This window comes from Octopus bimaculoides, chromosome 4, assembly GCF_046866305.1.
Source record: "Octopus bimaculoides isolate indiv1 chromosome 4, ASM4686630v1, whole genome shotgun sequence".
Lineage (NCBI taxonomy): Eukaryota > Metazoa > Mollusca > Cephalopoda > Octopoda > Octopodidae > Octopus > Octopus bimaculoides.
In genome coordinates this window covers 129,462,232-129,488,648 of record NC_142931.1, presented here as the reverse complement: position 1 = coordinate 129,488,648, position 26,417 = coordinate 129,462,232, and the positions used below count along the sequence as shown (strand labels likewise).

At 36.4% G+C, this 26,417-nt stretch overlaps 1 protein-coding gene across 2 annotated transcripts; it reads left to right on the top strand.

Annotated features, from left to right (window-relative positions):
• Nucleotides 1–26,417, top strand: LOC106878599 (uncharacterized). 2 transcript variants are annotated; one of them, XM_089351444.1, is made up of 3 exons: nt 1–307; nt 13,799–13,867; nt 20,790–26,417. In XM_089351444.1, the coding sequence occupies exons 1-3, from the start codon at nt 218–220 to the stop codon at nt 22,578–22,580; spliced, it is 1,950 nt and encodes a 649-aa protein (XP_089207570.1). In that variant the 5' UTR covers nt 1–217; the 3' UTR covers nt 22,581–26,417. The 2 variants fall into 2 exon arrangements, with proteins under 2 accessions (XP_089207570.1, XP_089207569.1); XM_089351443.1 differs by lacking the exon at nt 1–307 and adding an exon at nt 1,198–1,488.

The following is a 26,417-nucleotide window of genomic DNA, read 5'->3' as shown; positions in this document are numbered from 1 at the left end:
GAGTCTGTAAGATAGTTATAGCTACAGAGAGTGGTGTGTGTGTAAGCAGCCAGAGAAAGCTCAAGTTGGAGGAAAAATAATTTGCTGGAGAGAGAAAAAAAAAAAACACGGATAAGGAAATCAATAGATAAAAAATATATAAAAACATCTTCGTCCATCGCCTTTTTTTTTCGGTGTCTGAGGAATCATCTGTAACGTTTGTTTATTGTGTGTAGAAATGGCAGATGTGGCAGCAGAACAGGCCAGCAGTGGCCACCAGCCAGAGAAAAGGAAGCGTGGACGACCTCGAAAACTTAAGCCAGATCAGGTCAGACACATTTTAATAGTTTTCGTTGCTTTTTACTATAACTTTGTTGTTGAGTGGATTCCCTTATCTAGTTTTATTATACTGTTGCTTTTATCCAAGCTCGTGTTTATTTTTCATATGTATTTAAAAAACATTCATCTTCGATTCTTTTCTTTCCATACTCCCGCCAAAATTATCCACAAGTGTGTGTGTTTGTAACTAATTTGAGTTACTAAGAGTGAGCTTGTTTGTCTGTGTGATCTACAATATAAGTAAACTATTGAAATTTCAAGTCAGCAAACTTATTGTCTAGTGCCAACTATTTATGCCTACTTTATCTGTTCTATATATTTAATTATTTATTAGCTAAACGTGCCCATCGTTCTAGTTTTTCTTATCTCCATTCAAACCACGAGGATATCACAATTTTTAATACAAATAATCTTATTTGAAATAATAGAAACTTTCCTATGTTACTTAACTACATCACTTTTGTTTTTTCTAACATGAGGCCAGTTACTCTAAAAAAAGTAAAGTCCTTTCACTGTATCTTACCTACTTATTTCATTTTTGTTCTCCCTCTCATTTTCTATTTCTCTATCTTTCTTTCTGTTTCTTTTATTTCCTTTTATGTATCTTCTTCTTACCTTTACTTTCTCACTCTCATGTCTTTCCTTCTGTTTCTCTCTCTCCCATTTTATTTCGTTTTCTCTCTCTATATATATCTCCACCTCTCTCTTTTACCCGTCAATAATATTTACATTTCCTCCTTCCCCTGTCACCCCTTTCTCTTACTATTTCGTTTTTTCCGCCCTCTCCTCTTCAGTTGTTTTATCTTTCCTATCCCATCTCTCTCTTTTTCTCCCCCTCTCTTCCTCACATTCTTTCTCTCTATTATCTTTCTCGATCTTGTTTGTTTTCTTTTCCTTATCTCCCTCTACTCATTTACAGATTTTCTATTAAGTCTTTCATCTTACCCCCCTCTACTCTTCTTCCCATTCTCCCCTCAAGTTACGTACATTTTACATCCAATTTTTACGTACATTTTACATCAAGTCTTCTATCTAATGAAACTAATCGAGGTCCGACGAAATTAGTGATGGTCAATGTTGGCGAGGACAGTTAATAAAATTCATAAAAACATACGAATTTGTGGTCTGTCGTGTGGAGAAAATGGGAAATTTTCATGTCAACTTTTACAGGTGAAGTCTAACGTTTAACTTTAATCATTCAATTATACGCCACAGCTATTGACCATACACCTGTATTTCAGCCACTGACCGGAATTTTTCAGTCAAGGATTCGTTCAGTTTTCTGTCAGTTACAACTCTGAACTTATGAATGAGTAAATGCAACTTACATGTTATTTCTCTTGATAATCCTCAGGTTTTATGCAATACGACATACTGTACACACACACACATATATATATATATATATATATATATATATATATATATATATACGCGCGCGTGCGACGTGCGTGCTCAACCTGCTAGATATAGCAGCCAGATCCCTTTTAAATCACTGCTGTCTTAATAAAAGGATAACGTGATCTTGGGTTCCCTGCTTAAGACAAGATGGTCATCACTGGAGTGCTTTTCATCAGGTCTGTTCTGTCAGAGTAGATCTGGGATAATCAACAACATATATATATATATATATATATATATATATTGGTATATATTTATATATATATTTATATTACTATAAACATCACGTGTGTTTATAATATACACGCACACACAATCAGTGTACACTGCGAGTATAATATATACGTTAGTTTGTTTTAAATAGCTGCATTGTCTATTAAGTATGGTGGAATTGGTTTTTATCTGTTTGACCAGTGACTATTACAGCCAATTGCCACTGCTTCTGTGCAGCCAAAGCTGCTTGGTCAGCGGAGAAATTAGGGTATGCCATGCTAGTTGTAGTAATATAGTCTGGCTGACCAGCACGGCTTTGATTGCCTGGAGACTGACTGACCAATATTTATTTCTTCTACTACCATGTTCTAGCGGAGACTGCCATGCTGCTGTTATGGAAACTGACTGACTGACCATCACTGCTTCTATTGCCATTGGCTGACCATTATTTCTTCCACTACCATTTCATAATTATAGAGTCTGGCTGACCGGCACTGTGTTCAATATCATGTTCCTTGCTGAAGTAAGAAACTAGCTGACAACCTCAACTTCTCTACCCACCCATGCTTACTGCAGGCAATGGTGGTCAGTGAATTGCTTGACCAGCAATAGTGGTTGTACTGCCTACTGCACCTGTCGTTCTCATTAGTTAAATATGATAAAACTAATGGCAGAAATAGCTAATATCTAGTACAAGCTTGAAAATATAAAATTTGTTTTCAAAGTGGAATAGTATTAAATAGTAAAGGAATTTCTGATTGTGACAATTCTCTGTAGGAATTCTGCTCATATTTAAAATTCTTGCTCCACTTGGAATATATTTAGATTAGCTTATCTATAATGGTAAAAGGCAACTCAAGCCATATGTATTGAAAAAGTAGATATTTGGTAACAATTTTATTCAAAGTAGGTTAGAGTAAAATTCAGGTATTGGTGCTGTATAAAGGTAGAGTTAATGATTCTAATAGTGTGTGAATGTGTAGCTATGAGCATATTTTCTCCTGAGTTGCACACAAAGATCAGATTGTAGCCATTATGTGACTACTAAAATATAATTACTGACTTAATAATGAATTTTTGGTGTAAATTAATTAGTATAAGAAATATATTTGTCTTAATGTTTAACATATGTGTATGTATGTTTGTGTATATGTATATCTGAATTTTTTATAAATATGTCTATAATAGTATATGTATAAATATATGTATATTTATACATATATATGCATGTGTGTAAATATATGTATGTATATACACACACACACAGCACATACATATATATATGCATATGTAACTGTATGTTTATATGTGGATATATTATTTTTAAGCTGGATGTTTATTCTATCAGTCTCCTTTTGCCAAACCTCTAATTTACATGGATGTAAACAAACCAACATTGTCAAGCAGTTGGAGGGACAAACACAAAGACATGAAATATATACATATTTATATATCTGTGTGTGTGTGTGTATATATATATATATGACAGGCTTTCAGTTTCCATCAACAAAATCTACTTACAAGGCCTGAAGTGACACTGAACCCAAGACTCCATGTTTAGGGAGCAAGATTCTTACCACACTATCGGAAAATAGTGCCACCCCTATGTTGTATATATATCATTTTATGTTCACTTTGCATGCTTGTCACTGCATTCGCAAAAGAGTCATAATACTGATGTTTCATGTAGAGTCATGGTAGTAGGTGTTTCATGTTGACATTGTCACTGGTTGCTCTGCACTTTCAGAGACCTTGTGAAAAAACATCCATTACTTAAAAAAACAGTGAAGGGTAGGCAACAAGAAGATTACCCAGCCATAAAATCCTACCTCAACTATCTTCCTGTCTAACCCATGCTCACATGGAAAAACAGCTGTGAAACAAAAGAACAGTGTATGTGTGAATATTTTTGAATGTATTTATATATGTGTGTTTATATAATATATATACATATATAGGCGCAGGCATGGCCGTATGGTAAGAAGCTTGCTTCCCAACCACATGGTTCTGAGTTCAGTCCCACCGTGTAGCACTTTGGGCAAGTGTCTTCTACTATAGCCTTGGGCCAATCAGAGCCTTGTGAGTGGATTTGGTAGACAGAAATTAAAAGAAGCCTGTTGTGTATATATGTATATCTGTGTGTGTGTTTACTTCTCCATAACTTAGCGGTTCAGCATGGCTGCAGTCAAATGACTGATTTGGCTGCTATTTCTACCAGGTATAGTAACCTGGTTAGTTTTGAATTATCATTGATTCTTCTGTAACTTTGCTTTTTTTCTTAGTATGGGAAGTAGTCCTTATTAGCCTGGCATCTATCCTTTGACCTGTTCAGCATGGGAGATTGTACTTTGCTGGCATAGCTCCCAAGGTTATTGAAGCACATAAGCTATCACACCACAACAAGGACTGGATCATATGGTTGATATGTCTGTTCTGGTCACACACATAGTTTGATAAAAAAAAAATGTATAACAGATACTTTTATTTATGCTTTCATTTAACAGAGAAGACAGTGAAGTGGTACTAGGTAGTTGGCAGACTAGAATTTGACAACTTAGCAACATCACCCAGTGGTGGGTGGAATGCAAGTTGGTCCATGTGGCAAGGTAACCAGCCTTTTAGTGTCAGGTTACATATTACATGGAGTGTCATGGATAACTGTGTGTGGCGTATTTGTAGCTGGGTACTGGTAGGCCACAATAAGGGTACATAGAAAAGAAATAATTTCACTGAAGGCAAGCAGAGATTGTTTTCCCTGTAACTGCATCTGCCAGCTAGGCTTAAGGTGGTCTTTCAGAGGCATCAGTGGCCATTGGTTTGAAATTCATAAATAGGGCCTATCTTTAGTGACAGTATTACAATAGATCAGTTTTTCTATTGATTGATTCTGCTGGTTGTTGTAGTATATGTAGTGAGAAAAGCAAGGCCCTCTCAAGGATGCTGTATGTGATGTTGGGAAAGTCATTTCTTTGACTCTTGAGTCTCTAGATAAAGTGCAAGAGGGAGATGGTGATTTTCTTGTCTTTACACCTGAATGAGTACATATGTTGTGTAAATCATTCTTTGAAATCATTGGTCGTTATGCTTACTCATGTAGTGCCTTATGATGCCATCACATTGCATGAATGTAGCTCTATAGACCATAGCCTTTGAGAGGCAAGTACTCCTTGTGGGCAGTTGTTTTGGCAGTTACAGGCTGGACACTGTGTGACTGTGTTTCCATTGTAGTGTGTAATGTTGGAAGTGATTTTATTTAAGCATGAATAACTAACCTAAACATTTTGGGCATTAAAGAGTTTATGAAAAATGTAATCTAAGTAGGGACTAAAATACCATAACTTACCTAAGTAGGGGCTAAACTATCACGATGTATTAAACAACTACCTACCACAAAGAGCTCCTTTACAAAACACTCCCTACATAAAAAACAAAACAATAAGATTACATGAACAGGAGAACTACTAAAGAATTTATGGAGACAGTGAAGACTAACAGAGATAACAAAGAAAGAATGAAGATACACTAGATAAACAACAAGCATTCCAACTTCAGCTGTCTAAGCAAATATTTTCATGTTTTTTACACCAAATGGTAGCACCATTCTGTCTGACAGTGTCAGCTATGTTCAGATATTATTTTAATACTGTTTAGGATTACACAAGTATAATTTGTACATAAGAGAAAACAAAAATTAAAAACAAACACTCATAAAGCCAAAGCAATTTTGAGATTCCCACCTGAACAAAAAATATTGGTGAATATTTATTTTAGCGTTTAATTTGTATGGTATATTTTTTTGACTTGGATGAGTGACACTTGAGACATAAAAATGTAGATTTACTAGTATAGAACCCACATCATCACTTGGCTGTGTGGTTTGGGCATAAATATGTGATACTGTATAGCACCTTGGGCAAGTCACTTCTGTAGCTCTGGGCTGACCAAAGCCTTGTGAGTAGATATGGTAGACAGAAAGTGATAGAAGCTCATCATATATGTATATATGTGTGTTTGTGTCTCCATATCTTGACATCATGGTAGTTAGAAACAAGTGACTCTGTGAAAGCATATCTGGCTATGGGAAAATATTAACTTGCTTGGAAGCACGTGAAGGTTGGTGACAGGAATGATATCTAGCCATAAAAAAACTGCTTCAATAAATCTCTTTTGATCCATGCAAGTATGGAAAAGTGGATGTTAACACAATTATGGAGATGATGGCAGTGGCAGCAGCAGCAATGGTGGTGGTGGTGGTGGTGGGGAGGAGGAGGAGCTTGTTTTTATCCTTCATAGCAAAATAGGTTGTGTTGAAGATTGATGCCTTCCTTGAGAGGATGCCGAATCATAAAACTTTCAGAAATTCTATTTCTAAAATCAATCAGAACTGGGAGAAGAATATTTGTCTTGTTCTTTGACTTCTAAAGTAGCCATGCATTCATTACAGTTGCATTAAAGAAGTAAATGTTTCTGTTGCATCCTTGTTCTGTAACTAAGCATTCTCTGATCCAATTAATCCCTTCCCCCTCAAAGAAACTGTAATGTTTCACAGCAACTGTTTGGACACAGTCATGTTTTTACTGAGAAAGTCATTTTGTTGAAGCCAATAGTTGAAGAGTCATTTGTTACTAAGTCGAGCACATTATCGTCCTTGTATTATTATTATTATTATTATTATTACAAGTATAGTGATTGTTGAAGCAATCTCAATGCTTCCTTTTGTTGTCTTTTTCAATGTGACACTTTGGTAAAAGGACATTTTGAAAGCCTGTTTTCTCAACTAGTTCCTTCTGCACAAATACTAATTACAGATTGGCAGATGAGATCTAGGCCTTCAAATACATTTCTTTTATTGATCAGCCTTATCACAGTTTGTCTTCAGCCACCATAATTGCGGCTTTTCCCTGATATATATATATATGTGTGTGTGACGGTGCATGGCTCAGTGGTTAGAGCATCGAGCTTACGATCACAAGGTTGTGGGTTTGAATCCCGGACAGGGCTGCATGTTGTGTTCTTGAGCAAGACACTTTATTTCACATTGCTCCAGTTCACTCAGCTGTAGAAATGAGTTGCAACGTCACAGGTGCCAAGCTGTATCAGCCTTTGCCTTTCCTTTGGATAACACTGGTGGCGTGGAGAGGGGAGACCGGTATGCATGGGCGACTGCTGGTCTTCCATAAAACACCCTTGCCCGGACTTGTGCCTTGGAGGGTAACTTTCTAGGTGCAATCCCATGGTCAGTCATGACCGAAGGGGGTGTGCAATCCCATGGTCAGTCATGACCTAGAAAGTTACCCTCCATGGTTTCAGGTTCAGTCCCACTGTGTGGCAACTTGGGCAAGTGTCTTCTACTATAGCCTCGGGCTGACCAAAGTGGATTTGGTAGACAGAAACTGGCCTGTCGTATATATGTGTGTGTGTGTCTGTTTATCCCTTCTGCCATCGCTTGACACTCAATGTTGGTGTGTTTATGTCCCCGTAAGAGACTGATACAATAAGTACTAGGCTTACAAAAATAAGTCCTGGGGTCGTTTTCTTCTACTAACACCCTTTAATGTGGTGCTCCAGCACCACATTACCATTTCCCAACTTTCTAGCATATCCGAGCTGACATTTCTGTCCCCCACCTTATTTTTTTCCTAAATTTCTTCCAATTCCTATGTTTGCGACGGAGGAGATTAGGATTTCTCCCACAAAACATGTTCTCAATATTTTAATTTTCTCCCTCTCCACACAAAATTCACTTTTTACTTTTTCAAATTTTTATTCTTGGTAATCCCTGGAAATGGGCCTGATTGACATGAAGGGATCGTTGTTAATCATGGCCTGGATCTCACCAACAAATTCAGGAGTTCTTTTCTTATCAGAATGATCAGAGTGAGTTTTCCAAGCTGCTGTACTTTCTTAAACTCATCCAACTCTTTCTGAATTCTCTGAAATGTTCATATATGGGAGCTTCTGGCACGAATGCCAAGCAGTACACGTCATTCCCAAATTTCTGGCAGAGTGAATTGTGTCATGGTGCTGTTTTTTTCACAGATGGTGCCCAACTGACCTTACTATACTGTGTAGTCGCCAAAATCAAAAATAAACAATGCACATGCATGAAATAAAAAATTTTAAATAGCAACAATTTACCCATCAAACCCTGTGTGTATATTTGTTTGCTGAGCCATCAGTCTCCAGTGAGTATGACTTGGTGGCTAGTGTCATGTTTTTGTTAATTCTTTTAGGTACTTATGTAGTTGTGAGCATAAACACCTGTTTAATCTTCACACTCTTGATCCTGTGGAGCATTGAGGATTTGACAGCTGGAGCAATAGAGGACTGAATCAGCTGTCCTCTGATGCTCATTTTCAACTGAGCAGTGTGAAACTGTACTTTGCTCAAGGGCACAACAGTCTGCCTGATCCAGGAATCAAACCTCCTACCTTATGATCAAACCCACCACTTAGTGTGCAACACCCCAACTCCTAGGCATTATGCTTTCATATATATATATATATATATATATATATGCATATATATATATATATCAAGTAGTAGAATATATGGTGCAGATATTGCCAATTCCACATATGTTAGCAACACCAACCCCAGTAAATATTGTTTAGAGAATTTAGACCCTCACAACTGTTCTGGGCATAACAACCCTGATGGAGCCATAACTAAATATTTGGAAGTAACAATGAATGTAAAGCTACTATTAACAATACCAGTGTATATTTGTATACTAGTAATAGGGTACTACTTAAATACAGAGGTCCTTTAACAGTACTACTTACATACAGAGGTCCCAACTGTGTGGACGTGTAATGACACCCTAACCCTAACCAACCCTAAAACTAACCCTAACCTTGACCCTAAAAGCTAACCCTGTAAACTAACTTTAAAACTAACCCTAAAAACTAACTCCCAAAACTAACCCTAACCCTGACCCTAAAAGCTAACCTTGTAAACTAACCCTAAAACTAACCCCCAAAACTAACCCTAAAAACTAACTAACGAGTGTGCACTGTAAAAACATTGTTACGTAGATGCATCAGGACTTCTTTATTTAAACGGAACCTCTATACTAGTAATAGTAAAAGTAAAGTTACCTTCTTGAGTTATACTGAGTCACAAGGGCTGATTTCCTGGTTTCTTGGCATATATATTCCCCGTCTGAATGGGACACTGGTCTGTCGCAGAATGACTCATTTTTGTTAGCTGAATGGACTGGAGCAATGTGAAATGAAGTGTTTTGCTCAAGAACACAACTTGTCACCCAGTCCAAGAATCGAAACTACAATCTTACGATCATGAGACTAACACCCTAACCACTAAGCCACGTGCCTCCACTATACTAGTAATACAAACAATTATACACTAAACACATATGCCATTAACACCAATGATCACAATTTGAGTGCCTGTATCATTAATAATAATAATTATGATATGAATTGTCCTAACTATGCTAACTGTCTCCATTGTAATAATGACGATGGTAATTAATTGATTCTTTTCATAGAATTAATAATCATGCTAACTATACTAACCTTGGCACAGTTAATAATGCATCACCCATATTCTGTGAGAAGAAGACATGCAGTTTCAGAGTACATAGTAGTCTCTTTGAGGAACAATTGCTTACATTATAATGTTTATAAATGTACCGTTACTACCACACAGACCCACTCTGCCAGGATTTTTATTGGTGGAACATTGTTAACTTGCACATTCAAACTGTTTCTCGGGTATTGCTAGAAAAAAATTTACCTCCCTGACCACTTACATCCACTACTTCAAAGTTGAGAGTATTCCATACATGAGAAACCAATAACCTTGTAATTTATGTTGCTGTGAGTCCTTCAATATATTACATGTCTGAACGAGGCCTTCCTCTTTAAATGCTTCTCTGATGTAATTATGTGTCGACATAAATACTACAAAATGTTCTCTTGTTACCATAAATTTTTATGTTCTACTAATTTGCCCTTCACTATAATACATCCACCTTAATAACTGTACTCCTGTACCACTGAATTGGCCACACTTAGGGTTTTCTCATCTTTCCTTTTCTCCTCCCCCCCTCTTACCAATACATCTTGTACCTCCTACTCCCACTATCTCATTTTACTAACCTGTGTTGCCATTAGTGTCTTTATAATTTATACCCCATTAGTGTCTTTATAAATTTTTTCTTATCTCCATGACTGACCTTGATTTATTATATACTATGCACCTGCTCTATGATTGCCTACTACAATAATCTTTTATCTCCCACTATTAATCTTTCCTCCCACAGACACTGGTCTCCCTTTCAGCTAGCCTACCTCCCTTGTTTTTATTGCCTATTTTATTTCTCCTTTTCTTGATTCTGTTAACTGATATTTTTCATTACTAATTCTACCTGAAGCAACTCCACCAATCTCATCCCATCCAATCTTTTCATCTATATCCCTGTCTTTACTATCCCACTCAACCCCTTGCATTTAGTTTCCCATTGATCCTATATATTTATGAAAACTACATTATTTGTTGCCAGAGTTTTCTGATGAGAATAACTGGAGTCCTCATCTTGGATCTTTAAAAATCCATGTTAATTCATAACCTACTATATTATTGGACCTTATTACATAACATATATAGTCATCGCACCAGTCATTGTTTATCTGAAACAGCTGTAAAGATAAGACGTACATCATTCATTTGTTTATATACACAAACTTCCCATGTAAATACTCTTTTTATGCCTACTTTTGTTTATGTTTTTTTTTCTTCTGTACCTTCTTGACAAAGATTGTTTTCTTATAGCCAACTTCTTACACTGGTGCAAGCTGCCCTGAATGAAAGAATTAAAGTTCAAGTTTTGGATTTATCTGAACACTACTCAGGGACTTTCTGCACCAAGCTTACTTTAGCATTTGCCCTTCCAAGGTCATTAACAATTTTAGGCATTACTGACATTGATATAAATTATCGGTGACCATGTGTCTAGGTTATGAACCAATATTTACATCTACATTAATTTTTAAGCATTTTCAGGATCTCTGATCATTATTTAAGTATCTCTTTGCTGTACGTACGTATGTATCTGTCTGTGTGTCTGTTTGTCCCCCTGCCATTGTTTGACAACCGATGCTGATATGATTATGTCCTTGTAACTTAACAGGTCAGCAAAAGACTGACAGAATAAGTTCTAGGCTTACAAAGAATAAGTCCTGGGGTTGTTTTCTTCGACTAAAACCCTTTAAGGCGGTGCTCCAGCATGGCTATAGTCAAATGACTGAAACAAGTAAAAGAATAAAAGAAAAAAAATAACAAAAGATTTAAATTACTGAGTGAGATGGCGTAACTGTGTGGTAAGAAACTTGCTTCCCAACCACATGGTTTCAGGTTCAGTCCCACTACGTGGAACCTTGGGCTGACCGAAGCCTTGTGAGTGGATTTGGAAGACAGAAATTGAAAGAAGTGTGTGCGTATGTGTCTTTGTGTCTCTGTCTCCCACTATCGTCTGACATCTGGTGTTAGTGTTTATGTTCCCATATCTTAGCAGTTCGGAAAAGAGACTGATAGAATAAGTACCAGGCTTAATATGTAAAAAAAATAAGTACTGGGGTTGATTTATTCAACTAAATTTTCTTCGAGACAGTGCTCCAGCATGGCCACAGTCTAAGACAGAAACCAGTAAAGGATAAAAGGTTTAGATATATTTTACATGATTCAGTTACTGCCTTTACTTTATTTTGAGGTATTGGAGTTCTTCAAATGCTGTTAGTCCTCGTTGCAACTCTTGTGTGAATCTTGATATCTAGGCTTCTTTTTTTTAAGATGGAACTTTATGACTAGGTTCTTGTCAAGTTAGTTTTGGAAATCAAATGAATGATATATGATGATGACAACGGTGACGACAATATCTATCTGTCTTCCTCTATCTTTCTATCTATCCCTCTGTCCTGGCCTCTACTTCACTGCTATACCCTTCTGTCCCTTCCTCCTTGTTCCACTTCCTCCCTCCACCATCCTCTCTGCTCTCGTGTGACCTGTGGTCAACTTTCTTTTCACTCCAGCCGCTGTGAAGGCAAGACGAACTACTAGCGTTCTACCTCAGATTCGCGTTTGGCCGTACGGCTTTTGAATGTTGTTTTCACTGTCCAATTTTTCCTGTCTTGGTTTGTGTTTGCCACCTTGGAATCCTCTGTGTAGTGGGTTGATCCACTACTCAGGAAGAGACTATTCTAGAGTACGTTCTGTCTTATCTTCGAAATGTCTAGTTAGAATAGAGACAGCTGATGAATGGATATTCCAAGTGGCTTTCCGTTTTCCTATGTGTTCATTCCGTTGTCTGTAGTTCATTGTTCTAACGTCCTGTACCCTGATATGCATATATATACACATGTAGATGTAAGTATGTACATATGTGTGTGTATACATGTATATATATTCTTTGTATTATATATATTCTTTGTATTATATATATATATATATATATATATATATATATATAGATATGCAGGGCAGGGAATCGTCAATTAGTAATAAAATTAATAATTAACAATTTTGCCGGGTAGCTCAGTATGAAAAAACCTTCTTCGGTAAAAAACATTTATAATCATAAATATATAGGGATTGACAGTAACCTGCTTCTCCAACATACTGAGAATTCAGAAATAGCAGTCAAAGAACTACTGATTTCAAAACTACAAATTATTACTCTAGATTGATAGCGATATTTTTGATACACACAGAACAAAAAACAGTAGAGAAGAGTAAAAAAACACTTGCCTTTAGTTAATTTAGTACAATTGTTTCACAGTTAAGAGTAAATAATACTCTATTCTGATCTTCAGCTAAATATTCTAATAAATTTGTTAATGTCTAAATAACTCACGTTAATTTTGACCATGTGAACATCAATACCACGTGAGGAAGACGTTAAGAAATTTATCGGCCAGTAAGTTCAAAATCCCTCGCCCTAATGAATTTCAATTCAGTGTGCATCAGAAATAGTCCCGCACAGGAAAGAGACTCGTACGAATTCCTGTGGTTTAACTATCCACCTTAGAGTTATTATTAAAATATAGATATGCAGGGCAGGGAATCGTCAATTAGTAATAAAATTAATAATTAACAATTTTGCCGGGTAGCTCAGTATGAAAAAACCTTCTTCGGTAAAAAACATTTATGATGCACACTGAATTGAAATTCATTAGGGCGAGGGATTTTGAACTTACTGGCCGATAAATTTCTTAACGTCTTCCTCACGTGGTATTGATGTTCACATGGTCAAAATTAACGTGAGTTATTTAGACATTAACAAATTTATTAGAATATTTAGCTGAAGATCAGAATAGAGTATTATTTACTCTTAACTGTGAAACAATTGTACTAAATTAACTAAAGGCAAGTGTTTTTTTACTCTTCTCTACTGTTTTTTGTTCTGTGTGTATCAAAAATATCGCTATCAATCTAGAGTAATAATTTGTAGTTTTGAAATCAGTAGTTCTTTGACTGCTATTTCTGAATTCTCAGTATGTTGGAGAAGCAGGTTACTGTCAATCCCTATATATTTATGATTATATATATATATATATATATATATATATAAGGGCATGACGTTAGGAAGGGCATCCAGCTGTAGAAACTTTGCCAGATCCGATTGAGCCTGGTGCAGCCTTCTGGCTCACCAGTCCTCAGTCACACTGTCCAACCCATGCCAGCATGGAAAGTGGATGTTAAACGATGATGATGATGTCTAGAGAATAGCTCTGTTTCTTGTTTTAAGATTGAACCAGATCTGACTTGTTTCATAAAAATAAAAGACTCCCTGACTTTTGTTGATGCTGTATTCTATAACATGGATTCTTTATGATATTTCCAGTCTGAAGAACCAAAACCGAAGAGAGCACGGGGTCGACCAAAAGGAAGTAAAAACAAAAAACCTTCTAAGGTTGGTGCAAATTCTTTAAAATGTCGCATGTCATGTCTGAAATGTTGTGTGTCATACCATATCTGAAATTTTGTGTGTCCTATTTGAAATTTTGTGTGTTCTAATTGAAATTTTGTGTGTTTATCTGCATGATTAATTGGTGTTTGCTTTGTATTTGATAGGATCTCTTTGAAAAACAAGTCAGTTCCATTGCTTTTGATTTTTTGTATATTTGAGACCTAATGGAGTCAGATTACACTGTAATGATTATATCCATAATCACATTGATGATGTTGTTTCCTATTTTGGTTTCAATCTTATTTATATTTATTTTATTGAATGATGTCACAATGTTTGCAATGTTTGATTTGTGCCTTGTAAATATTGTTGAAGAAGCCAGCAATAATTTTAAAATAGCTAGAATATCAATGGAAGTCGTTGTTTAAGTCCTGACCAAAGATATTCCAGCCATGATCTCTTGTCTTTTGATCAGACAGTGAATCTAGAACCACATTATATCCAATGAATCTTTCCTTTCCTAAAACAAATAGGGCATTTTTTTAGGGAGATTCAGCTGTTATTTCTAGTCTGTTGAGTGAACACATAGAAGAGGCTCCGTTTTGGTTGATGAAAATGTAATGTAGAGAAATGAGATGAGCCAGTATGGATGCTGTTCCTTCTATAAAAGACAATAAGGATTTGTATTGCTAGGAATACAGTGTATTGAGTTTCTCTTTACCCTTATAATTTTAAACTGGTTAATAGTCCTAATTGTGTTTAAAAGTGTTTATGTGTGTTTGATGTATGTGTTTGACAGTCTTCTTTTAAAGGTTGGTGTTCAATATGTATTTGATTAAAGCCGTACCTAATGAAATGTTTGACTGAAGTTGTGTTGAAAGATGTGTTTGATTATGATGGTGGTAGTGGTGCTGTTGGTAGAATCATTTAAGAGACTGAAATATAAATAGTTATTGACTAAGGGTAAAATATTAAATACAAGTTATGTGCTCAATATATGTTATGATTACTAATCATCATCATCATCATCAACAACTAAAAAAAGAAATCATCATTATTATAATCATTGTCAATCTCATTCTATTCTACATTTGGGTACTTTTAACTATACATTTAGATTGCTTGCCAACCATGTGGTTTTGGGTTCAGTCCCACTGCATGCACCTTGGGCAATTGTCTTCTAAAGCCTTGGATCAACCAAAGCATTGTGAGTGGATTAGGTAGATGGAAACTGAAAGAAGCCCACCATGTGTGCGTGTGTATGTACCCTTTCTAGATATCGTGATGGTTGTAAATGAGCCTCATTGTTATATAAGTGAGGTTATTTGTTTCCAGTCTTCTATGAAATGTGTAGCTATGAGAAAATATTAACCTTGCTTGGAAACAAGGCTCTATAGTTGGCACTAGGAAGGGGATCTGGCCATAGAAAAATCTGCTTCAACAAATTCCATCTCATTCATGCAAACATGGGAAAGTGAGACATTAATTGTTGATGATGATGATGATGATGATGGACTGCATCTATCACAAAGGCAACACTATGAAAGTGTGATAACTAAGATGAAGGCTTTGCAGTCTGATACCTTTCTTCAAAACATTGACCTTATTGCATGTAATATATGCTAATGAATAATGCATGCTGGGTAAATAATTATTGAAAGATGGTGCAAATGGTTAGAGTACAACAAGAACAGCTTGTGTAAAAGAACGTAGATCTGATAAGAATGGGGCTTCACATATGAAAAATATATTGAAGACTCATTCAGCACACACCAGCATGGGAACATAGAGATGGTGGATATAGGGATCATGAGAGGCTGTGGATGTGGGCATATTCTTTGTGTTGCATTTGATGTTTATGAAATGCGTTTCTGGTGTGTTACTTTTATTTGTCTTTTACAATTATTAGCAGGCAACCTGGAACCATATGGTTCCAGGTTTGATACCATTGCACAGAAAATTGCAAAGTGTCTTCTGTTATACATTGCCTGAAGTTGGCCAATGTTCTGTGAATAAAATTTTGTAGATAGAAACTGCAGAAGCCCAGTATGTGTGTGTGTGTATCAGTATGGAATGAATTAAAAACAATGTATCAAATAAAAACACCTTGTAGAAGTCATACCTACCTGAGTTATCTTTCTTCATACCAAAAAAAAAAACACAAAACAAAACACTGAGTTACTTTTTATTTAAAAGAAATAATAAAAAACACTCTTGAAAGTGATGCTCCAAGAGGGCTGTAGTATCAATGGCTGATACCAGAAAGAAAAAAAAAAGGACATCATCGAGGGTATGATAAGAGTTATTTCAATAGGATGTCTGAAAAATTTGGTGTATGGATGTTTGGGTGGAAACTGTCCTTGTCTGTTATCATGACAGTGGTACAGACATGCATTCACTCTCTCTCTCTCTCTCTCTCTCTCAAGCACACACACATACACATATGACAAATATGCTAGTCATAAGATATAAATTAGTTTACATATTTAAAAAATTTAATCACTGAAATTGATTATTCAGTCTATTGATTATGTATAATAAAATTTTCAATATAAGAAAAAAAATCGTTTATTTATAAACTTTTTAATGAAATACTATAAATTCTGAATTGAAGCAGCTTAACTAGCAACACATACTGATTCTTTTCTAAATTCTTATCAACTTTTGAAATACCGGTTTCAAATTTTGGCACAAGGCCAGCAGTTTTGGGGTGGGGATAAGTTGATTACATCAACCCCGGTACTCAACTGGTACTTATTTTAACAACCCCTGAAGTGATGAAAGACAAAGTCGACCTCAGCAGCATTTGAACTCAGAGTGTAACAATAAATAAAATACTGCTAAGCATTTTGCTTGGCTTGCTAACAATTATGCCAGTTTACCACTTTCAAATTTTGAAATATTGTTAGCAAATACTTTATAAATTGTTAAATAGTGGATACAGACTTTAAAGTGGCTATTGTGAGCTAACCACTACAGATTTTGAAATGGCTATTGTTAACAATACAGATTTTAAAGTAGTCCAGGGTCTGTACTGAAATATATTTGACTCCTGTGAAAGTCATTAATTATTTGTGTTGTAAATGGTAGCTACACAGTTGATTTGACCCATATATTTAACCCTTTTGTTACCTTTTTTCTCATGCCTTATTTTCAATGAATTTTGAAAATAATGAATTATTTAGTAAAATAACTGTCTTAGTAGGAGTGGCTGTGTGGTAAGTAGCTTGCTTACGAACCACATGGTTCCGGGTTCAGTCCCACTGCGTGGCACCTTGGGCAAGTGTCTTCCACTATAGCCTCGGGCCGGCCAAAGCCTTGTGAGTGGATTTGGTAGGCGGAAACTCAAAGAAGCCTGTCATATATATGTATGTATGTGTGTGTGTATGTTTGTGTCTGTGTTTGTCCCCCCCCCCCCACCATCGCTTGACAACTGATGCTGGTGTGTTTACGTCCCCGTAACTTAGCAGTTCGGCAAAAAGAGACCAATAGAATAAGTACTAGGCTTACAAAGAATAAGTCCTGGGGTCGATTTGCTCGACTAAAGGCGGTGCTCCAGCATGGCCGCAGTGAAATGACTGAAACAAGTAAAAGAGTTATTAAGCTGGTGTTGGGCAGTGAGTTGGCAGAATTGTTGGCACACCAGGCAAAATGTTTAGTGGCATTTTGTCTGTCTTTCTGTTCTGAGTTCAAATTCCGCCAGGGTTGACTTTACCTTTGACCTTTCAGGCTCGATAAAATGAGTACCAATTTATTACTGGGGCCATTGTTACTCACTTATCCCCTCACCTGAAATTACTGGCCATGTGCTTAAATTTGAAACCATTATTAAGCTGGTGTGAAGGTGGAAAGATGGTAGAATCTTAGTACATCAGGAAAAATGCTTAGCAATATTTTTTCTGGTTTTACCTTTGAGTTTAAATTCTGCCAAAGTTGATTCTGCTTTTTATCCTTCCAGAGTCAATAAGATAAGTACCAGTTGAGCTCAGTGGTGGATATAATCAACTAGCATTTTCCCCCTAAAATTTCAGGCCTTGTGCCTACAGTAGAAAAAATTATTAAGCTAGTGTTAATAAGGCATAGGAGTGGCTGTGTGATAAGTAGCTTGCTTACGAACTACATGGTTCCGGGTTCTGTCCCACTGCGTGGCACCTTGGGCATGTGTCTTCTACTATAGCCTCGGGCCGACCAAAGCCTTGTGAGTGGATTTGGTAGACGGAAACTGAAAGAAGCCTGTCGTATATATGTGTGTATGTTTGTGTGTCTGTGTTTGTCCCCCCCCCCCCCCCACCATCGGTTGACAACCGATGGTGGTGTGTTTACGTCCCCGTAACTTAGCGGTTCGGCAAAAGAGACCGATAGAATGAGTACCAGGCTTCCAAAGAATAAGTCCTGGGGTCGATTTGCTCGACTAAAAGGCGGTGCTGCAGCATGGCCGCAGTCGGATGACTGAAACAAGTGAAAGAGTAAAAGAGTAACAATTTAATGTGAAATTTTTATGGAAAGCTTTGATTTAGATAATTTTTAAACAAGAGGTTATTGTAGAACTAGGTGCAGTCATGGGTGGGTTGGCATCAGAAGAATTAATAAAACATCAGTACAACTATGATGACTGATAAATCCATTAATACTGATATCAGTTACTGGAATTTATTTATTAACTGTTGATAACTAGATCATTATTTGTCATTGACCTAATATTGTCTTCTCACCACATAATATATTCAATAATCCTGCATTAAATATGTTAATACTAACTTAACTACTGTAAATACACCACTCTGAGATCTATGTAATGATTACAGCACACACACACACACGCATACATGCAGGGTGACCAAAAATTTGCTCAACCATTTACTACATACAAATATATTAAATGGTTACTTCAATTTTGGGCCACCCTGTGTGTATGTGTGTGTTTGTACACACACACACACACATACAATCTACTGATCCGTGATAGAAAATTCAACAAAAAAAAGTACTCCATCTGGTGAGAGATAGCTATTATTTATAGGTCACAATACATGTATTAAAGCACTACTAAAAGTTTCATCATCATCATCATCATCATCGTTTAACGTCTGCTTTCCATGCTAGCATGGGTTGGACGATTTGACTGAGGACTGGTGAAACCAGATGGCTACACCAGGCTCCAATCTGATTTGGCAGAGTTTCTACAGCTGGATGCCCTTCCTAACGCCAACCACTCTGAGAGTGTAGTGGGTGCTTTTACATGCCACCGGCACGAAGGCCAGTCAGGCGGTACTAGCAATGGCCACGCTCAAAATGGTGTATTTTACGTGCCACCCGCACAAGAGCCAGTCCAGCGGCACTGGCAACAATCTCGCTCAAAAGTCCTTACACATGCCATGGGCACAAGTGCCAGAAAGGCTGGGCACAGGTGCCATCACGATTTCGTTTTCGCTTGCCCCAACAGGTCTTCACAAGTAGAGTTTCGTGTCCAATGAAGGGGACGACGTTGGCATGGGTGCCAGTCGTGAGAGAATTCAAACATATTCTTCAGGTGTAAACCACATATAACAAACTAAAAAAATTGAATAATAGAAGAAAAGCGAAAAAACTGAGAAGGCAGCATATAGAAAACGCAGACAGGAAACAACAGAAAACGAAAAACAGAAACTAAAATGTCAAAAGTAAAAGGTAAAAAGGTAAAAGAGCTATCCCCCTTAGACCTTAAATGATAAGGCTGGAAAGATATCAAGTCAGTCAGGAATAGGCAGAATTTTCCAATTCTTCAGAATATATTATTTATACATATGCATTGACTGACTTGATATCTTTCCAGCGTTATCATTGAAGATCTAAGGGGGATAGCTCTTTTATCTTTTTTACCTTTTACTTTTTATTTTTGACATTTTAGTTTCTATTTTTCGTTTTCTGTTGTTTACTGTTTGCATTTTCTACATGCTTCCTTCTCAGTTTTTTCGCGTTTCTTCTGTTATTCAATTTCTTTAGCTCGTTATGCTATGTGGTGTACGCCTGAAGAATATGTTTGCGTTCTCTCAACATATGAAACTTTTAGTAGTTTTTTAATACATGTATTGTGACCAATAAATAAAATATATATCCATACGACATAGGCGTAGGAGTGGCTGTGTGGTAAGTAGCTAGCTTACCAACCACATGGTCCCGGGTTCAGTCCCACTGCGCGGCATCTTGGGCAAGTGTTTTCTACTATAGCCTCGGGCCGACCAAAGCCTTGTGAGTGGATTTGGTAGACGGAAACTGAAAGAAGCCCGTCGTATATATGTATATATATATGTATGTGTGTGTGTATGTTTGTATGTGTGTGCTTGTCCCCCCAACATCGCTTGACAACCGATGCTGGTGTATTTTATGTCCCCGTAACTTAGCGGTTCGGCAAAAGAGACCGATAGAATAAGTACTAGGCTTCTAAAGAATAAGTCCTGGGGTCGATTTGCTCGACTAAAAGGCGGTGCTCCAGCATGGCCACAGTCAAAAGACTGAAACAAGTAAAAGAGTAAAAGAGTAAAAGAGTATACATACATATGAAGGGGTGCTGAAAAGTCCCTGGCTTTGGGTAAAAGAAAATACTGGAGGATCAGTTAATTATGATTTTATTCAACAAATTCCCCTCTCAGATACACGCACATACTGCAGTGGTCCTTCAGTTTTTCTAAGCCCTGTAAAAGAACACAGAAGATTGGGCCTCCAACCAGACCTTTCATAATACCCTTAAAGCCAAGAACTTTTCAGCACCTTCTCATGTGTGTATATGTATGTATGTATAATACACACACACACACATACACACACATTCCTATAAATCTAATTCATTGACAGCTCTGTTTAATTTGTTCTCCAAAAGCTACACTTATTTTTCCATTTGTGGTAAATCTGTTTTTCTTTTTTGTCTTCGTTTCTCTCTTCATTTCAGTTTCAGGAAATTTTGAGGCCTGTAAAGCACAAGGCATTGCTTAAGGGTCAGAAAATCAAAACTGTTTCTAAGAAGTCTCAACATAAATGGTCAAAGAGAATCATTCATGATCTTCATGCAAATCCTACCCAACTCGAAAATGTTCAAACTGATAGTTCGAATAACCCTAAAAGAGTAAATAATAAATTTGCCAATTCAAAAAACAACAGTTTAAAGAAAATGAAGAATTCTTTGATGCCTCAGATTTCGTCTAGGGGTCAGAAAAACAAAACTGTTTCTAAGAAGTCTCAACATAAATGGTCAAAAAGAATCATTCATGATCTTCATGCAAATCCTACCCAACTCCAAAATGTTCAAACTGATAGTTCAAATAACCCTAAAAGAGTAAATAATAAATTTGCCAATTCAAGAAACAACAGTTTAAAGAAAATGAAGAATTCTGTGATGCCTCAGATTTCGTCTAAACTTAAAGTCAATCAAAGTTCAGTTATTTCTAATTACAGTAAGAAAAGAACTGAACTTACTGACTCAAGAAAAATTAAAACATCAACGAATAGCAAATGTCAAGTACATAAGAAACATGACTCGACAAAACTGAATTCTAAATCTATACATTTTCCAAACAATCAGGGTCAGAAAATCCTACCCAGTCCTAAGAACTCTGCCATAATGAATCAGCTTCAAAGTCCTGTTAATTACAGAAGGAAAAGTTGTGGGTTATGTGATCAAGCATCGGTTCATAGACATAAAGTTACATCCAAACGCTTTTGCAATGAGCCATCGTCATATAAATCTAGGTCATTACCAGCACTGAGGAGATCTCAACGGATAAGAACTATTTGTGATAAATTTTCAAATTCAACCATCAATAGTGAAAACTCATCACCATCTTCTGCAGTTTATTATTCTTCGCCTGGATCTTTAGTGCCATTACGAAGGCGCCGGTATTCTAGAGCTGCTCATTCCCCTCATAGACAGCTTCAGAATGTTTCTCAACCCTGCTCTTCACATCATTCTCATGCTGCTGTTGATAGCACTACTAGTCTTTCCTCTCATACCACTGGTGCTACTACCACTACTACTATTACTACCACTACTACCTCAGGTCTTTCTTCTCCTGCCACTGCACCTCTTTCTTCTACTACTTTTTCCTCTCCATCTTCTGTATTGTCTGCTTCGACTAACAATTTACATCACCTCTCCTCTTTACCATCACAATCTACACCCAAGAATTTTCCATTTGAGTGCCAAGCTGACGGCTTCACATCAGCTAATCAGTCTAAAGACATGACAGGTGCTATGCACATAGTTAGATCTTGCGGTCAGCTTCCTCCTAACAACTGTTCAATGAAAATGTTGAAGTGTCACCGGATGCGCCATATGGCAGCAGGATCAGGAGATATGGCAGCAACTAGTGTAGTTTGCAGACACCACTGTTCCGCTGCCAGACACTTGGATGACAAATGTCATAACATGCATATGAGTACTCAGCCATGCCTACCAAACATCAGATCAGCTGTTCAAGTGGCTGCTTCTATGATTTCGTCAAGAATTACCGACAACAGTGTCAGCATCTATAACCATGCTTTAGGAAAACAATCTGGAAGTGTGTGCCAATCTTACGAACAACTCAATATTGTACTGAGTCCATTTGAAAGACAGATTTTCGAACTGCACCAACAAGAACATCAACAAAGAATGGCAATGGAAGAAGAGCGGCATCAAATGAAAATGGATCTCATGCGATTGAAGAAAAAGGCTTTAGAGAGTAAACTAAAACTAAAGAATTAATCTATGCACTTCTGTTGTAGAACTACAGCAAAGGGGCTTGAAGAAGAATTTACTGGCATGTTTTTTAATTAAAGTACCTGTGTGTGTGTGTGTGTGTGTATGTGTATACTTGTGGATGTCAGTCTGTGTGTGTGTTTACATGCTTGTAATATTTAGTATGTATGAATTGTGTCTGTCTGTTAATGTTTTACTAATCTGGTATTAACTAAATACAGTATTCTCTCTACTCATTAATACTAATTTCTTTTCATCAACTCTCATCACTAATACGATTTATATTTCATTTGTCTGTTACCACTTTCATCTCTTATTGTAAAGTTCATTCTCTTTACTGTTTCCCTTGGGTATCACAGTGTAAAGGTAATAAGCTTTTTTTTTAGTTTATCTCATTTCCAGTTGATTCGAATTCTCTCATCTATGTTAAGCCAGAAAACTGTTTCAAATGCTGGTGTTTGTTATTTTTGGTGTTGCTAGTGCCAGTCCAGCCCTAATGGAACAGACTAATAAATCAAAGACGTTCCACCTGTGACCACTTTATCTTATTATATTTTCAGACAGTGTATCTACAGCTACATTCCCATGTATCCTTCCTTTTTAAGATTGGTAGGGTGTGACTTGAGAGATATTTAGCTGCCATTTCTTGCAGGCTGAGCGATCATGTAAAGGCTCTTATATTGCCTTGATAATGATAATAAGAATGTTTTAGCTAATCTATCTAACAGTATCTCTACACAGCAGTTGCAATATACTGCACAATCTTGTCATCAAAACCATTTTACTGATGTCATGTCAGAAAGGTCATTTTTTACCTTCTTTTGGTAAAATAGTAATTAGTTTTTACAACTGTCCAAGAACAAATCTACAGACAGTTGTCTCACAAAAGATTTGTGATTCTGAGCCCAATAAAAGACTTGTGATATGATGTCTCACAAAAGACTTGGGGTATAGTGTTTTATAAAAAAGATTCGTGATATGGCACTATACAGAAGACTTGTAGTAGTGTGTTGTACCAAAGACTTGAGATATGTTCCTGTACAAAAGACTTGTGACATAGTAACAAAGATTATCGATATGGACTAGAGATACAGTACCATATAAAAGACCATGATTGGGTTATAGAAAGTTTAAACATCAGTCACAACCAACTATACCATAGCCTTCGTGGTCTTATCTTTATCTGATAGACAAACTGTTGGATAACTTTCTGTTTCTGTATCTCTTGTGCTTTCTGTTGTTTTGTTCTCTTGCTTAAGCTATTAATTTTGTTATTAATTTTGTTTTGCTGCTTACAGTCTGTGCATTGCTGTTAACCTTTGCATGTGTGTGCACATACTCATATGTACGTACCGCATGCAATGTTCACACACAATTTTGTTTTGTTGCTTACAGTCTGTACAATGCTGTTTACTGTTGCATGTGTGTGCATGTACTCACATATACATACCACATACAATGCTTATACACATATTACAACCTCCACAAACGCATGCATACATTCACTACACATATACACATACATGTGCACACACACACACACAAGAACAAATACAAACATATTTCAACTCTTATAAATCACTCACAGAAAACACATGCATGCATTTACTTACATGCCTAACCACACACACATTTGTTTTGTTGTTTTTAGAGCATTAAAGTTTCACTCAGTTTTCTAAAATGTTATCTTTATCATGTTTCATGAACTGGAAAGTGTTGTTGACCACACCCTTGCTGTTAGGTCACCTAAAAGGATCAACCCACGAACTAATCATACTCTCATCATAGCTCCAGAGGCATCTACTCACAAATTAAGTCATATAGCCTGAAGGGTGTCTACCCATGATGTAGCCATACTTTTACTTTTAAACAGCTGAGTAGTGTGATGCCTGTAAACTTTTATGTAGGATGAGTGTCTGCCTAAGAATTCACAACATCACTGTTAAAGAGTTTCAAAGGTGTCTGCTCAGGAGTTCATTGTGAACTCCTACAGGAGATGATCAACTCTCACTGTTAATTACATAAAGAAGAGGATTTGATGTTAAGATTTAATTGACTAATGTAAAAAAACTGTTACAATGACACTAGTACTCCAGTACTCTCCTGCAGTCCTTAAAAAGAATATTAGAGTTCTTTTATCTAACACATTAGCATTTAAACCAGCCATATCTGACTTAAATATTCAACTTGAATATGTTAAATCTGGCCAGATCTGACCTGTCACACCTATCCTACAGTGTAATTTTAAAAATAAACAGTCAGATCATTGAAATCTTGAAGTTAGAATATAATGCATGTTTAATTCAAGACAATGTGAATGAATAAGTATTAAATATGACAAAGTAATCTGATTGCTAAAGGGTTATACCAATGTTCTTTGATGGTCAATGATTTAGATAGTTCTCTTTCTATATAATAAACAACAAATTTCACAGGAACATACTCATATTCCAACTATTTTTTACCAAAAACTATTTTAAACCATTTTATGTTAGATTTTGCCAATCCCAGATAGAGTTAATTGCTAATTCTTTGAAGCAGAATTACACAAGGTTAGTTTTATATTCAGATATCATGTTCTTGAATTACATCTCTAATACATTGGATTGTGAAAAAATGCATTCACTTCACTTCAACAAGCATCAGTATTACTTCTGAAAGAAATATTTCTTTAACCATTTAGCCATATCAGACCCAAATATTCAACCTGTTTTATGTTCAAACTGGCCAGATCCTGCCTCCGTACCTACCTTACAATTCATTCTAAAAATAAACAATCACATCATTGAAATTTCAAAGCTACAATATGTCATATTCAATTTTGAAGATACAAGATGATATGTTCAAAACAATGTGAATAAATTATTCTTACATTTAACTGAAAGATTTAATACAATTACACTGTTAATTATATGTTAATTGTATCTTGGACTTCCAAACCTTTTCTTTCAAAATTGTCAAATATTTACCTGCTGTTAGAGTAACTGGTATTATTGTAGTAAGACAAGAATAAACATCAAAGCTCTTCTGCTTTTATAAACACCAAATACTCTTGTGCCTTTAGAAGCTCCTTTACCCCTGTGCCTTTATCTGTACAAATATTCCTTTATTTATTCTGCAGACTCCAACACTCCTCTATTCTTATAGACATCAATATTTTTACATTAACTGTTAACAGAAAACACCTTTATCTCTATAGACTGACGATTATACTTTCATGTCTCTGCTGGTGCCTGTATTCCTATAGCCATTGATACTTGTATTCCTGTATTCACTGGCACCTGGTACATTTGAGTTTCCACTGGTACCTGTATCCCTGCCTCCACAGACATCTTTATGCTTGTTTTCATACGCATCTGTACTTCACCATTTCCGCTGTACTTGTGTGTCTCCGTTGACACCTGGACTGTCTCTGACATACCTTCTTGTATATCTTCAAAGACACGTCTCCACCTATATTTGTCCTTCTGTCACCAGCCTCTAATGCCCTGTTGATACTTCTACACATCTATCTCCATAGTCACTAGTACTTTCTATTCTTTATAAAAGCAACTGCACTCCATTCTTTAAAATACCGCCCTCTACTTCTATTTTATGGCAAAAGATGAAGTGTTGTTGAAAGAGGACCACCAAACCATCCTCAAACCATTCCCATAAACCATTATCACTTTTCTTTTATTGGAACAAGGATTGTGAAATAGCTGAGAATATCAGTTTTATTAGTCCATAAAAGTCATATTACAAGAATTCTACCTCCCAACAACACATTCCATTTTCAAATGTTCCAGTTGTCATCAGAATTTTTCTTACAAAATTGAAATAAAATCATTTTTAAACTCAAAA

Coding starts and splice junctions, on each gene's coding strand:
- LOC106878599 (XM_089351443.1), top strand. CDS start 1,393: ATGTTGGCGAGGACAGTTAATAAAATTCATAAAAACATACGAATTTGT. Junction 1,489..13,798: donor TTTCATGTCAACTTTTACAG/GTGAAGTCTAAC, acceptor TGATATTTCCAG/TCTGAAGAACCAAAACCGAA. Junction 13,868..20,789: donor AAAACAAAAAACCTTCTAAG/GTTGGTGCAAAT, acceptor TCTTCATTTCAG/TTTCAGGAAATTTTGAGGCC.